At 50.5% G+C, this 14,646-nt stretch overlaps 1 protein-coding gene across 1 annotated transcript in view; it reads left to right on the top strand.

Moving 5' to 3' along the window:
- The window catches only part of LOC146870170 (uncharacterized), a 162,070-nt gene that overhangs the window by 105,738 nt on the left and 41,686 nt on the right, over positions 1 to 14,646 (top strand). The window contains exon 2 of the mRNA XM_085641598.1: positions 6,185 to 6,433. Coding sequence (XP_085497724.1) covers positions 6,185 to 6,433 — 249 coding nt within the window. The remainder of the gene's footprint in view (positions 1 to 6,184; positions 6,434 to 14,646) is intronic.

The raw sequence follows: 14,646 nt of genomic DNA, 5'->3' as shown, positions 1-14,646 counted from the left end.
ACTGGAAATAGAAAGAAAGAGACCACCAGCAATTTGGATCTTGCTCCTAGGAGGTAATGACCCGGCTCGCCTGGGACAAAGGGTTAGTTGAGTCCAGGGGTGGGCGCGTTACAGGGCATGACCTTCCTAGTGGGCTGAGGGGGAGGACAGATAGTCGGGCAACTATGCTGTCCTGTGGCGGTAAGGTCATGATTGGTAAGCATAGTCTTCAGTCCTTAGCGGTCAGAACCATGTAACTCCAGGGGCAGTGACAGTCGGTAGGTAGGCTGTCAGGGTGCGGGGGCCGGGGGAGACACTCTTCCCAGTGGACCTGTGGCCACCCTCGTACTCGCATGCGCATCAGGGCGTAAGTATGCAGAATTTTGCAGCCCCCGTTTATGGAGTTTAAGGCACAGGGCGTAGGAGGGGCCCAGGGAGAATATCCGTCCGATAAGCTGTACCCCCTGCGCATGCGCAAGCCTACTCCGGCAGAGTAAATTGTAGTTTGCTGAGATCTAGAGGCTGCCAGTCATTGACCTTGCCATAGGCTCCAGAGGGGACACGCAGAAAGTGAATATATGCATTGTTAGATTTACGGTAGCAGTGTTGTGTGTATTAGCGTTTAAAGTTAACCACGTTACATCACCTGTCTAACAATGTATCCGGGATTTCTGCGTAATTGTACATAATGTGGCTAAATAATGTTTTTTAATTTTGCAATAAATACGGCCGGGGGGTTACACCCCCTGATCTAAAAAGTAAAGTTGGTGTGGTCTTATTAATTGCCTTGAAGGAGGGAAGGAAACCCCATCCGTACAAGGGTAAATAGGGGACTCGGGGAGTACCAAGCCATAGGGATTTAGAGCATGGCGACAGGTCGCCAACATAACTCCCGGTGACCTGCATGCACAGTAATCATTCCTCTTCAGATTTGATGGGAGATTATCTAACATATGTCATAAAATGCCCTTCTGTCGCTGTATGCTAATGCGCCATGTGCACAGATCCCACAGATAGGTTTCCATGACAATCTTTCATTTGTGATCTCTGCTATTTAACAGCTTGTGGGCCCTGAAATATGCTAAAATGGAGGGAGGGAACGCGCACAAGCTCGGCGCTCTCGCTGTCATTCGGAAGATGTCTCTGGGAGTGGAGCGCGTGCCGCTCCCCCATGTCTCCCCACCTGCTGTTTACCTTAAAGGAAGAGAGCGGATCAATGCTCTAATTATAAAAGGTGAAAGCCTATTGCCAAAGGAGAACCTCCCCTTTCTCCTCACTTGTAAGTGTACACCGCTTGTCCCCCTTCAGCCTCTGTACAATGTGCGTATCCTACACCACGGTCATTTAAAGACCATGGGGCTTATTTATGAGCCCTTGCGACACTTTTGCGCCGCAGGGACGTCACTTCTTGTGACGCACCAGCGGCGTAAAAAGTGAGCCATGTTGCGTCATATTTACAAAGTGACACATCTAAGTAGATGCGCCACTTTGTAAACTCCTGCGCCACATTATACCTGCGCCAGGTATAATGTTTGCAGGGTGGGCATTCAGACGCAAGTAAGCCTCGTATAAGATTTCACTGCCCCCATCTAGGATGCAAAAGCATCAATATCTTACGCCTGCCATGCGTAACTCTTATGCAGGCACATTTCACGAGACTTGCCCATGTGTAATGACCTATTGCTGGAGTTGTGTCACTTCTGTGACACACTCCAGCAATGCGTCATGTTTGCGCCTACAGATACGCCAGAAATACTGACGTATCTGTAACTCGTTGCGACATGATGCGTCATACTGTAAATATGATGCATCTTTGGTGTCGCAAAGAGGGCGCAATGAAAAGTGAGGCATCACTGTTTTATCGCAGCGATGCGTCACTTTTCATAAATGAGGCCCCAAGAGGTTTGTACATGGAGAAAAAGATGGTGTTCTTAAGACAGTATTAAAATATTATATTTTGTACTCATTTCTTGTTAGTGAGCAAAAACACAAATGTTATTTTTGCCTCAGTGGTGTATGTTTCACCAGGGAGGTGGTGTGGGCTAAATGTCGGGTCTGTGTGAATTTAAGAGCAAAATGTTCAGGTCACAGTAGTCCCTCTTCCACACAGTGAACCCTAGTGCCAGTGCTTAATTAAAAAAAATAAAAAGTATGTGCCAGGCCCTTCTCAGTAGCCACTGCATCTTGCACCAACCATTACCCCTGCAGCGCTGCCGATGACAGTATCACAACAACTACTAACCATCTCAAGCCCACAAATGTGACATATCAGACTATTCCAGGCCACCCAAAGCTATAATGGGGTGGGCGACAGGTATCATTTAGTTTTAATGAATATTGAGTTATTAAAAACAGCTATTGAGCTAATCTCAAAATTAGACAGACAGTGCCACCATGTGGTCGACTTTCATTAGTGCTAGTGCTGGGAAGTAAGTAGTACTGGACACCACTGGTTCAAGTTAAGTAAGTACTTCTTAGTGCATAGCTTCTTCCACCTGAGGGAGTGCTGTCACTTACAAAACAAACACTTTTTTGCAAAGAACCTCTTGTTTTATGTTTGTGGGCTGTATTTTGGAATGAAGAAGTTGTGTATTCTTGGTATTTTTGTTGTTTCTAAATGACACAAACAACCTGGGTCCTCCGCCACCTCATGATCACTGTTAGACCTGGCATCTTTGGCGTGGTTACCCCTGACTTTTTGCCTCTACCTCCTGTATTTTTGATGCTATGCTGGATTTCGTTTTTGCTGGTTTAGATGCTTTGGGCACTTTGCCACTGCTGATCAGTGTCAAAGTGCAAGTGCTCCCTTGGTAAATTGTTATATTGATTGGTTATCCATGATCAGTATATTTGTTTCACCTGTTAGCCTCTAGTAAAGTGCACTGCGTGTGCCAGGGCTGGTGATTCAAATGCTACTAGTGGGCTGCAGCACTGATTGTGCCACCCACAGGAGTAGCGCTAAAATGATGTCTTAGGCCTGCTTGCATGTCGACCTGGCCAGTGCACCCACTGACCAGGCCTTATCCTTCCCTTTCTGTACATGTCAGGCATCCCTATGGTGGCCCTAGGTACCCCCCTGGGCTAGGTGCAGTGTATCTGAAAGGTAGGGCATGTACTGAGGTGTGTAACATGCCCTGGTAGTGAATTACAGCCATTTTCGTTTTTCACTGCTGAGAGGCTATCTTGCCCATAGGATAGAATGGGGAAGGCTGTTTACATGCCTATCTTCCCATAAGGGCAAGATAGAAAATCCAAGTTTGGTATCTCTGTGTTCAGAATTTAATTATACATCTTTTTAGCAAGATGGTTTTTAAATTCACTGTGTGAGAATAGCACTTTTTAGAAAGTAGCTATTCTCCTGTTTAACCTTCCTGTGTGCCTGTGTGCTGGTTGGCTGACTGGTGTCATGTGAGGGGCTAGGTGGCTCCAGGAGCCTGGATGAGTCAGCAGCAGGGTGAATAGGGAGATCTGCTTTAGATGGGTGGGAGGAGTAGTCCCTGGGTTTGAATAGGGCTGCCCCTGCCAGCACAAAGCTGGCTCCACCCCCTGCTGGCCAGGCTGAGGACTCTGCCTCTGCTGGCACAAAGAAGGCTCCACCTCCTGCTGAGCGTCTAACGACCCTGCCCCTCACTCTGAAAGGAACCAGGTGCTCCAGAGCAGAGCACACCCAGGAACCGGTTTGAGCAGGGGAATCCCCCCACTGGAACAAAGAGAGACAAAGACTTGGAGGGGTATAAGAAGAGGACCCCAGACACCTAAACTTTAGATCACTTTGGAACTAAGAAGGAACCTCTGCCAAGGAGAAAGCTGAAAAGAACTGAAGAGGAGAAGACTGCCTGCTTGCTGTTTTGCTTTGCTGCCAAGGAGAGGGGAAGGACTTTGCTGTGTCCCCTTCTTTTGATTCTGATCTCCAAGGGCCGGAGAAGAGCTGGCTCCCTGTTAAGAAGTCCCAGGAACAAAAGGACTTCACCACCAGCTCCCCTGGAACTCTGCTGAGAGAGTTCTGACCTGCCTTGGAGTGCTTGCCCAGTCTTGGGGCCTCAGGAGGTCGTTTTGCTGTGTTTTGGGAGCTGGGAAGCAGAAGCGTGAAAAAGAACAACTGGTACCCAACGCATCATCAGATTGCGTGTCGCAAGAACGAGAGTGCGTGGAAAATTTCATCGCGGCACCATCGCAACACGCAGGGTCCCCGCATCGCCGAGTCGTCGAGCATCGTCCCAAAGCGTGAAGATTCCTGACATTGCGAGGGTCGTCGCAGAACCAGTTTGCGAGCCGCACCACTGCCGGTGCGTGAAAGTCTCCAGTCATCGGGTGCGTCGACGCAGAGTCCCGTTCCGTGGCGCATCGAGAGTTGCGGCGCCGGAAGACAACGCTGCGCCGCGCATTCGTGCCACATCGAAGCGTGTCGCATCGAACCTGTGCATGAAGCTTCCCCCTAAGAAACCTACGCAACGAAGGCCAAAGTCATCGCATCCTCCCCTTACAGATCGGAACCGGCGCATCCACCTATGCTGCGTGTAGTAGGGCTGCTGCAAAGCCTCCCCAGGATCTCAGGAGTATCGCATCGCCTTTGCAAGCTTCCTTGTTATAGCTTTTGGGAACCTTATCGCAACTACAGGTACTGTTGGGCACGAAAGTGTCGCATTTTGTGCATTGAGAGTCGCATTGTGCAAGACACTGACTTTTACATCCTGGAGTACTTTCTGCAAGCTCTTGAACTATCTTTAAAGTAACCTTTTGAATTATATGTTGGTTTGTCTGTAGTATTTGGTCTTGTGAAGTTTTTAGTAAAGATACCTTATTTTTCTAAAACTGGTGTGGAGTAAATCTGTGGTGTTTTCACTGTGTTACTGTGAGTGTTGGTACAAATACTTTACACATTGCCTTTGATAGCCTAGACTGCTCAGGCCAAGCTACCTAGAGGGTGAGCAGGGGTTATCTTAACAGTGTATCCCCCTTTCCCTGACTAGAAGCAAGGGTCCCTACTTGGACAGTGGTACCTACCCTGCCAACTAGAGACCCCCAGATCTAACATTGGTGGTCAGCAGTGAGGATTGAACTTGTATTTGTACTTGACCCACAGTAATTGGTGTACATCACTAGGAGTGCAGACCAATAGACAACCACATACTGTATTATTTTTTTCATTATTCTATTGTTGGGTAACTCTTCAAGAGCATCATGTCTCAGGTGGCAACAAGTGAGAAGGCAGAATTGGAGTTTTCCATTGCGGATTTGTATTCGTACGGAGTTGTAGAGCTCAAGCGATTCTGCAAAGACCGTGGTTGCCCCTTTAAAAGTGGAGCTAGAAAGGATGAGCTCCAAAAAGTCTTGAAGGCCTGGTGGGAGGCCCAAGAGGAGGATGATGCAGATGAGGAGGATGGTTTTGTTCCCCCAGATCTGCCCGTGGGCAGAACAGTCTCAAGGGCTGGCAGCTCCCATTCCAGTAGGGGGCTCACTCCAGAGGAGCTGGAGGAGAATCAAAGGGTGAGAAACCATGAGTTGGAAATAATGAAGATGAAAATGAAGCAATTGGAAGTAGAAAAGGCGGTGGAGGAGAAGAAATTGCTTCTGGCTCATGAAGTGAGCATGAGAGAACTGGACATCAAGGCCAAGCAGGTGGAGTCCGGTTCAAATGGTGGCAGCGCACAGCCAGTGCAGGGGGGTAAAGTATATATCCCCAAGGATTTAGTACAGAATTACAATAGGAGTGAGGATATCTATGCCTGGTTTACATCATATGAAATTGCATTGAGAATGAATGGTGTGCCTGAACAACATTGGGGGGCGGGCCTGTGGAAACATTTTGAGGCTTCTGGGAGGAGTGCTCTAGAGCCCTTAGAATTAGCAGGTACCATGACCTATCCCAATATGAAGGAGGCCTTATGTCTCAGGTATGGACTTACTCCAGAGCAGTATAGACTGCAGTTTAGGAACTCCAAGAAGAAAGAGTCTGAGACGTGGATGGAGTGTGTGAATCTGTACTCGCGGGCACTGGAAGGTTGGATGAAGGGCAGCAAGGTAACTGATTATAAGGGGTTGTTACATTTAATTAGATGGGAGCACTTGAGTAGTCTATGTGTTCCAGAGCTGCGCCAGCATCTGTTAGATAGCAAGCTGACGGACCCCATTGAGCTTGCTAAGGAGGCGGACCGCTGGACCAGTACCAGGGTCCACAGAGGAATTGTGGGTACCATTGCCAAAGGTGGGCAGGGTCCCCAGCAGAAGAGTGGGGGGGACAAGGGTAACCAAAAGGAGTTCTCACAAGGGCCCCAAAACAGTTCCCAGGGTAACCAGTCCCAGCCCCCCAAGTCAAAACCCAAACCAACCTGGCCCCCTAAGGGCAGGTCGGATAACAAGGGTCCCATTAGGTGTTATCACTGTCAGGAATTGGGTCACAAAGCTCCTGTGTGTCCCAAGAAATCCCAGGCACCCTCTGGTGTTCCAACCCCGGGTATAGCTAGTGTAGCTTTTGGTGGGGATTTAATTTCTAGCGATTTGGAGGGATTAGCAGTTATGTCCCTTGTCTCTTGAGGAGACACAGAGATGGTCCAGGAAACCCCTGTCCCTGATAACACTGAGAAGTACAGGCAGTGGGTGACCATCAATGGGAGGAGGGTGGAGGCTCTCAGGGACACTGGAGCCAGTGTGACTACGGTCAGGTGTCAGTGGGTCCCTGAGGAGCTGATCATTCCAGACGTACTTCACCCAGTAGTGTCAGCTGACAACTCTGTGCGCCTTTGCAAGGTAGCACATGTTCCCTTTGAGTGGGGGGGGTCTCAGGTCCTCTCAGAGTTGTTGTGAGTCCATCCATGCCAGTAGACTGTCTGCTAGGTAATGACCTGGAGAGTTCCCCGTGGAAGGAGGTGGAACGCCAGGCTCATTTGGAGATGTTGGGTTTGCCTGAGTAGGTCTGTGTGACCACCCGGTCCATGGCAGCCAGACAGGGTTGTGAAGCAGACCTGGAGCCTGAAACAGTGGCCCAGGTCCCTGCCAGAAAGAGGAAGGGCAAGGGGCGTGGTGCGTCCACCCCCGCTGTTCCCACGGTCCAGGAAGGAGCAGAACCTGCGGGGGATGCCCTGGAGCCTACATGGGAACAGGTAGCTGAGCTGGGAGACATACCTGAGCTGACCCATTGGCAGCAAGAGGGTGGTCCCTCCAGAGAGGAGTTCAGCCGTGCACAGAAGACATGCCCTACTCTTGAAGGTCTGCGGCACCAGGCTGCAGACCAGGCAGCAGGTGCTGATCCGAAGAACTTCTTTCTCTACTGGGAGAATGACTTGTTGTATAGTGAGCCTAGGTTTGCTGAGCCCAGTGGATCACGTACCCTGGTGGTACCCGCAGGGTTCAGAGACTTCCTACTGGGTCTGGCTCACGACGTGCCGCTTGCAAGACATCTCGGGCAGGACAAGACCCGACAAAGGCTTGCCACCCACTTTTACTGGCCCGGGATGAAGACGGACGTCGCTTCCTTTTGTAAATCATGCCAGACTTGCCAGGCAAGTGGCAAGGCTGGAGGAAAATGCAAAGGCCCTCTCCAGCCTTTTCCGGTAGTGAGCACCCCTTTCGAGCGGGTGGGAATAGATATTGTGGGGCCACTGGACCCCAGGACCGCCTTAGGCAACAGGTTCATTCTGGTCCTGGTGGATCATGCCACCCGGTACCCGGAGGCTATCCCTCTCAGGACAACCACAGCCCCGGTGGTGGGCCGTGCGTTGATGGGGATCTTTTCCCGTGTGGGTTTCCCCAAAGAGGTGGTATCTGACCGGGGTACCAACTTCATCTCCAGGTATATGAAGTCTCTGTGGGAGGAGTGTGGGGTAACTTATAAATTCACCACTCCTTACCACCCTCAAGGAAATGGGTTGGTTGAAAGGTTCAACCGGACCCTGAAGGGCATGATCATGGGGCTGACAGAGCCCATGAGACGGAAGTGGGACGTCTTTTTGCCATGCCTATTATTTGCCTACAGGGAGGTACCACAAAAGTCTCTAGGGTTCAGTCCCTTTGAGCTTTTGTACGGGCACCCTGTTAGAGGACCTCTCAGTCTGGTGAAGGAGGGTTGGGAGAAATCCCCTGGGAAAACCCCCCAGGATGTGTTCAGCTATGTGCTGGCCATCCGCAACCAGACACAGCGCTTCCGGGCCCTCGCTCAGGCGAACCTGGAAGCCAGCCAGGATGAGATGAAGAGGTGGTATGACCAGCATACCACTCTGATGGAATTTCAACCTGGACAGATGGTGTGGGTGATGGCGCCAGTGGAGCCTTGCGCGCTCCAAGACAAGTGGACTGGGCCATATGAGGTGGTGGAGCGCAAGAGTGAGGTGACCTACCGGGTCAACTTGCGATCTCCCAGGAACCCCATGAGGGTCCTACACGTGAACCGCCTCAAACCCCATTTTGAGAGGTCTGAAATAACCATGCTACTTGCTACAGATGCAGGGATGGAGGAGGATAGCGATCCTCTACCTGACCTCCTGGAAGCTAAGGAGCAAGATGGGTCAGTGGATGGAGTGGTCCTCTCGCCCACCCTGACCCCAGAACAGCAGAGGGACTGTCGCCATGTGCTGGGTCAGTTTGCATCTCTGTTCGCCCTGACCCCCGGTATCACCAACTGGTGTGTCCATGACGTGGACACAGGAGATAGCATGCCTGTGAAACAGAAGTTTTACCGGGTAGCTGACAAGGTCAGGGCCAGCATCAAGAAGGAGGTTTCTAAGATGTTGGAGCTAGGGGTGATTGAGCCCTCCAGCAGCCTCTGGGCTAGCCCAGTGGTACTTGTACCGAAAGCTGCTGCGCCAGGTGCCACTACAGAACTTAGGTTTTGTGTGGACTACCGTGGGCTCAATGCGGTCACGAAGACTGACGCACACCCCATCCCCAGAGCTGATGAGCTCGTGGATCGGTTGGGAGCTGCCAACTACCTCAGTACGTTTGATTTAACTTCTGGGTACTGGCAGATTGCCTTAACTGATGGGGCCAAGGAGAGGTCTGCGTTTTCAACGCCAGAGGGGCACTTCCAGTTCCGTGTCATGCCCTTTGGGTTGAAGAACGCCCCTGCCACATTCCAGAGACTGGTCAACTAGGTACTGTCCGGGCTGGAGCAATTCAGCGCCGCATATCTGGATGACATTGCTGTGTTCAGCTCCACTTGGGAAGAACACTTGCAACACCTCTGCGCAGTGTTGAAGGCTCTGCATAGTGCAGGCCTCACTATCAAGGCCAGTAAGTGCCAGATAGGGCAGGGTTCGGTGGTGTTTTTGGGACACCAGGTAGGAAGCGGCCAGGTGGCGCCCCTACAAGCCAAGATAGATACCATCCGGGCTTGGGAACCCCCCAAAACCCAGACAGCGGTGAGAGCCTTCTTAGGACTCACCGGGTACTATCGCCGTTTTGTCAAGGGGTATGGCACCATTGTGGCTCCCTTGACAGAACTAACTTCCAAGAAGTTACCGAAGAAAGTGATTTGGACCAGTGCCTGCCAAGAAGCTTTTGATGCCCTGAAGGAGGCCATGTGTACAGCACCTGTACTCAAGGCGCCTGACTTCTCCAAGGAATTCATAGTGCAGACAGACGCTTCTGAGCATGGAGTGGGAGCGGTGCTCTCACAACTAAATGATGAGGACTTGGACCAACCTGTAGCTTTCATTAGTAGGAGGCTACTTCCCAGGGAACAGAGGTGGAGTGTGATTGAAAGGGAAGCTTTTGCTGTGGTCTGGGCGCTGAAGAAGCTGAGACCCTACTTGTTTGGGACTCACTTCCGGGTTCAGACGGACCACAGGCCCCTCAGATGGTTGATGCAGATGAGGGGTGAGAATCCTAAGCTGTTGAGGTGGTCCATTTCCCTACAGGGGATGGACTTTACGGTGGAACACCGCCCCGGTACAGAACACGCCAACGCTGATGGTCTGTCCAGGTTTTTCCGCCTTAGCGATGAGAACTCCCAAGAGGGTGGGTAGTTCTCCCCAATTTCAGCTGGAGGGTACACGTGTTAGACCTGGCATCTTTGGCTTGTTTACCCCAGACTTTTTGCCTCTACCACCTGTATTTTTGATGCTATGCTGGATTTTGTTTTTGCTGGTTTAGCTGCTTTGGGCACTTTGCCACTGCTGATCAGTGTCAAAGTGCAAGTGCTCCCTTGGTAAATTGTTATATTGATTGGTTATCCATGATTGGTATATTTGTTTCACCTGTTAGCCCCTAGTAAAGTGCACTGCGTGTGCCAGGGCTGGTGATTCAAATGCTACTAGTGGGCTGCAGCACTGATTGTGCCACCCACAGGAGTAGCACTAAAATGATGTCTTAGGCCTGCTTGCAGTGCCTATGTGCAGTCCAGGACTGCCATGTCGACCTGGCCAGTGCACCCACTGACCAGGCCTTATCCTTCCCTTTCTGTACATGTCAGGCATCCCTATGGTGGCCCTAGGTACCCCCCTGGGCTGGGTGCAGTGTATCTGAAAGGTAGGGCATGTACTGAGGTGTTTAACATGCCCTGGTAGTGAATTACAGCCATTTTCGTTTTTCACTGCTGAGAGGCTATCTTGCCCATAGGATAGAATGGGGAAGGCTGTTTACATGCCTATCTTCCCATAAGGGCAAGATAGAAAATCCAAGTTTGGTATCTCTGTGTTCAGAATTTAATTATACATCTTTTTAGCAAGATGGTTTTTAAATTCACTGTGTGAGAATAGCACTTTTTAGAAAGTAGCTATTCTCCTGTTTAACCTTCCTGTGTGCCTGTGTGCTGGTTGGCTGACTGGTGTCATGTGATGGGCTAGGTGGCTCCAGGAGCCTGGATGAGTCAGCAGCAGGGTGAATAGGGAGATCTGCTTTAGATGGGTGGGAGGAGTAGTCCCTGGGTTTGAATAGGGCTGCCCCTGCCAGCACAAAGCTGGCTCCACCCCCTGCTGGCCAGGCTGAGGACTCTGCCTCTGCTGGCACAAAGAAGGCTCCACCTCCTGCTGAGCGTCTAACGACCCTGCCCCTCACTCTGAAAGGAACCAGGTGCTCCAGAGCAGAGCACACCCAGGAACCGGTTTGAGCAGGGGAATCCCCCCACTGGAACAAAGAGAGACAAAGACTTGGAGGGGTATAAGAAGAGGACCCCAGACACCTAAACTTTAGATCACTTTGGAACTAAGAAGGAACCTCTGCCAAGGAGAAAGCTGAAAAGGACTGAAGAGGAGAAGACTGCCTGCTTGCTGTTTTGCTTTGCTGCCAAGGAGAGGGGAAGGACTTTGCTGTGTCCCCTTCTTTTGATTCTGATCTCCAAGGGCCTGAGAAGAGCTGGCTCCCTGTTAAGAATTCCCAGGAACAAAAGGACTTCACCACCAGCTCCCCTGGAACTCTGCTGAGGGAGTTCTGACCTGCCTTGGAGTGCTTGCCCAGTCTTGGGGCCTCAGGAGGTCGTTTTGCTGTGTTTTGGGAGCTGGGAAGCAGAAGCGTGAAAAAGAACAACTGGTACCCAACGCATCATCTGATTGCATGTCGCAAGAACGAGAGTGCGTGGAAAATTTAATCGCGGCACCATCGCAACACGCAGGGTCCCCGCATCGCCGAGTGCGTCGAGCATCGTCCCGAAGCGTGAAGATTCCTGACATTGCGAGGGTCGTCTCAGAACCAGTTTGCGAGCCGCACCACTGCCGGTGCGTGAAAGTCTCCAGTCATCGGGTGCGTCAACGCAGAGTCCCGTTCCGTGGCGCATCGAGAGTTTCGGCGCCGGAAGACAACGCTGCGCCGCGCATCGTGCCACATCGAAGCGTGTCGCATCGAACCTGTGCATGAAGCTTCCCCCTAAGAAACCTACGCAACGAAGGCCAAAGTCATCGCATCCTCCCCTTACAGATCGGAGCCGGTGCATCCACCTCTGCTGCGTGAAGCAGGGCTGCTGCAAAGCCTCCCCAGGATCTCAGGAGTATTGCATCGCCTTTGCAAGCTTCCTTGTTATAGCTTTTGGGAACCTTATCGCAACTACAGGTACTGTTGGGCACGAAAGTGTCGCATTTTGTGCATTGAGAGTCGCATTGTGCAAGACACTGACTTTTACATCCTGGAGTACTTTCTGCAAGCTCTTGAACTATCTTTAAAGTAACCTTTTGAATTATATGTTGGTTTGTCTGTAGTATTTGGTCTTGTGAAGTTTTTAGTAAAGATACCTTATTTTTCTAAAACTGGTGTGGAGTAAATCTGTGGTGTTTTCACTGTGTTACTGTGAGTGTTGGTACAAATACTTTACACATTGCCTTTGATAGCCTAGACTGCTCAGGCCAAGCTACCTAGAGGGTGAGCAGGGGTTATCTTAACAGTGTATCCCCCTTTCCCTGACTAGAAGCAAGGGTTCCTACTTGGACAGTGGTACCTACCCTGCCAACTAGAGACCCCCAGATCTAACAATCACCTAATTGCTCTTAATTCCTATTCTAATTTTCACCCCTTTTCCTTTTTACCTACGTCGTCCATCCTGACCCGGTGACCTTACTTGAACGACGATTACGATAATTTCAATACTCTGTGCCATTATTCAAATGCCATTCTTTACCGCGAAATGCACGCCTGCTTTAAAACATGTACGCTGTAATTGTTTTGATCATAAATGTTTTACCCTCCTTTTCAAACATGTTCATTTGCATTTCACCATGACCCTTATTCCAATTGTATTATTCACGCTGAATTTCACTGATCGTTGCCATTCTATCGCTTATATGTCGCTCTTGCTATATATGCGTGTTGAAAATCCAGTCCAACACTTCAGCTGGCAGGACACTTTTACGGGAAAGCGGCGGTTTCGGCGTTTCCAATTTTGTTTGGAGGTTCCAACAGGTTGCCACAGTATCCACCAAAACACTTAGGGATGGGTACTCTCCGGTGCTTGTGGCCGCACCTAAACACCAAACCACACTCCTTTGTTGTAGACAGAAGTAGAGCACACACGGGTCCATCAAGTAGTTGCTCTTTTATTGTACTTCAGCATGACACGTTTCGTCTACATGACTCATCAGATGCCAAACAGTAAGTACTGTCCAAGGCCACTTTTAAAACAAACTGCCCCTCTATGATTGGTCGAGGCGCTGCTTAGGTTAGGCTAGGGAGATAACTTGAACCCGGAGCTCCGAGTCCATGTGGAGCAGGCACACATCGTTAGTACTTCCCAAGTGGGCGGTGTCTGCTCCTTTCCCCACGCCTACCTTGATCTCTCCGTGAACAGCGAACAACTCCCAGGGACCCTCATCCCACCGCAAACAGCCCGTTTTCAGCCTGCAGCCACCACTTAAGTAAGTAGAGGCACCCTGCAGAATCACAGTCCAACACTTCAGCTGGCAGGACACTTTTACGGGAAAGCGGCGGTTTCGGCGTTTCCAATTTTGTTTGGAGGTTCTAACAGGTTGCCACAGTAGCCGCCAAAACACTTAGGGATTGGTACTCTCCGGTGCTTGTGGCCGCACCTAAACACCAAACCACACTCCTTCGTTGTAGACAGAAGTAGAGCACACACGGATCCAACAAGAAGTTGCTCTTTTATTGTACTTCGGCATGACGCGTTTCGTCTACATGACTCATCAGATGCCAAACAGTAAGTACTGTCCAAGCTCACTTTTAAAACAAACTGCCCCTCTATGATTGGTTGAGGCGCTGCTTAGGTTAGGCTAATGAGATAACTTGAACCCGGAGTTCCGAGTCCATGTGGAGCAGGCACACATCGTTAGTGCTTCCCAAGTGGGCGGTGTCTGCTCCTTTCCCCACGCCTTCCTTGATCTCTCCGTGAGCAGCGAACAACTCTCAGGGACCTTCATCCCACGGCAAAAAGCCCGTTTTCAGCCTGCAGCCACCACTTAAGTAAGTACAGGCACCCTGCAGAATCACAGTCCAACACTTCAGGTGGCAGGACACTTTTACAGGTAAGCGGCGGTTTCGGCGTTTCCAATTTTGTTTGGAGGTTCCAACAGGTTGCCACAGTATCCACCAAAACACTTAGGGATGGGTACTCTCCGGTGCTTGTGGCCGCACCTAAACACCAAACCACACTCCTTCGTTGTAGACAGAAGTAGACCACACACGGGTCTAACAAGTAGTTGCTCTTTTATTGTACTTCGGCATGACACGTTTCGTCTACATGACTCATCAGATGCCAAACAGTAAGTACTGTCCAAGGCCACTTTTAAAACAAACTGCCCCTCTATGATTGGTCGAGGCGCTGCTTAGGTTAGGCTAGGGAGATAACTTGAACCCGGAGCTCCGAGTCCATGTGGAGCAGGCACACATCGTTAGTACTTCCCAAGTGGGCGGTGTCTGCTCCTTTCCCCACGCCTACCTTGATCTCTCCGTGAACAGCGAACAACTCCCAGGGACCCTCATCCCACCGCAAACAGCCCGTTTTCAGCCTGCAGCCACCACTTAAGTAAGTAGAGGCACCCTGCAGAATCACAGTCCAACACTTCAGCTGGCAGGACACTTTTACGGGAAAGCGGCGGTTTCGGCGTTTCCAATTTTGTTTGGAGGTTCCAACAGGTTGCCACAGTATCCGCCAAAACACTTAGGGATTGGTACTCTCTGGTGCTTGTGGCCGCACCTAAACACCAAACCACACTTCTTCGTTGTAGACAGAAGTAGAGCACACACGGGTCCAACAAGTAGTTGCTCTTTTATTGTACTTCGGCATGACGCGTTTCG

The sequence above is a fragment of the Triturus cristatus genome, chromosome 1_1, assembly GCF_964204655.1.
Source record: "Triturus cristatus chromosome 1_1, aTriCri1.1, whole genome shotgun sequence".
Taxonomy (NCBI): Eukaryota; Metazoa; Chordata; class Amphibia; order Caudata; family Salamandridae; genus Triturus; species Triturus cristatus.
Note: the sequence above shows the minus strand (reverse complement) of the source record. Positions and strands in the feature narration are given on the sequence as shown.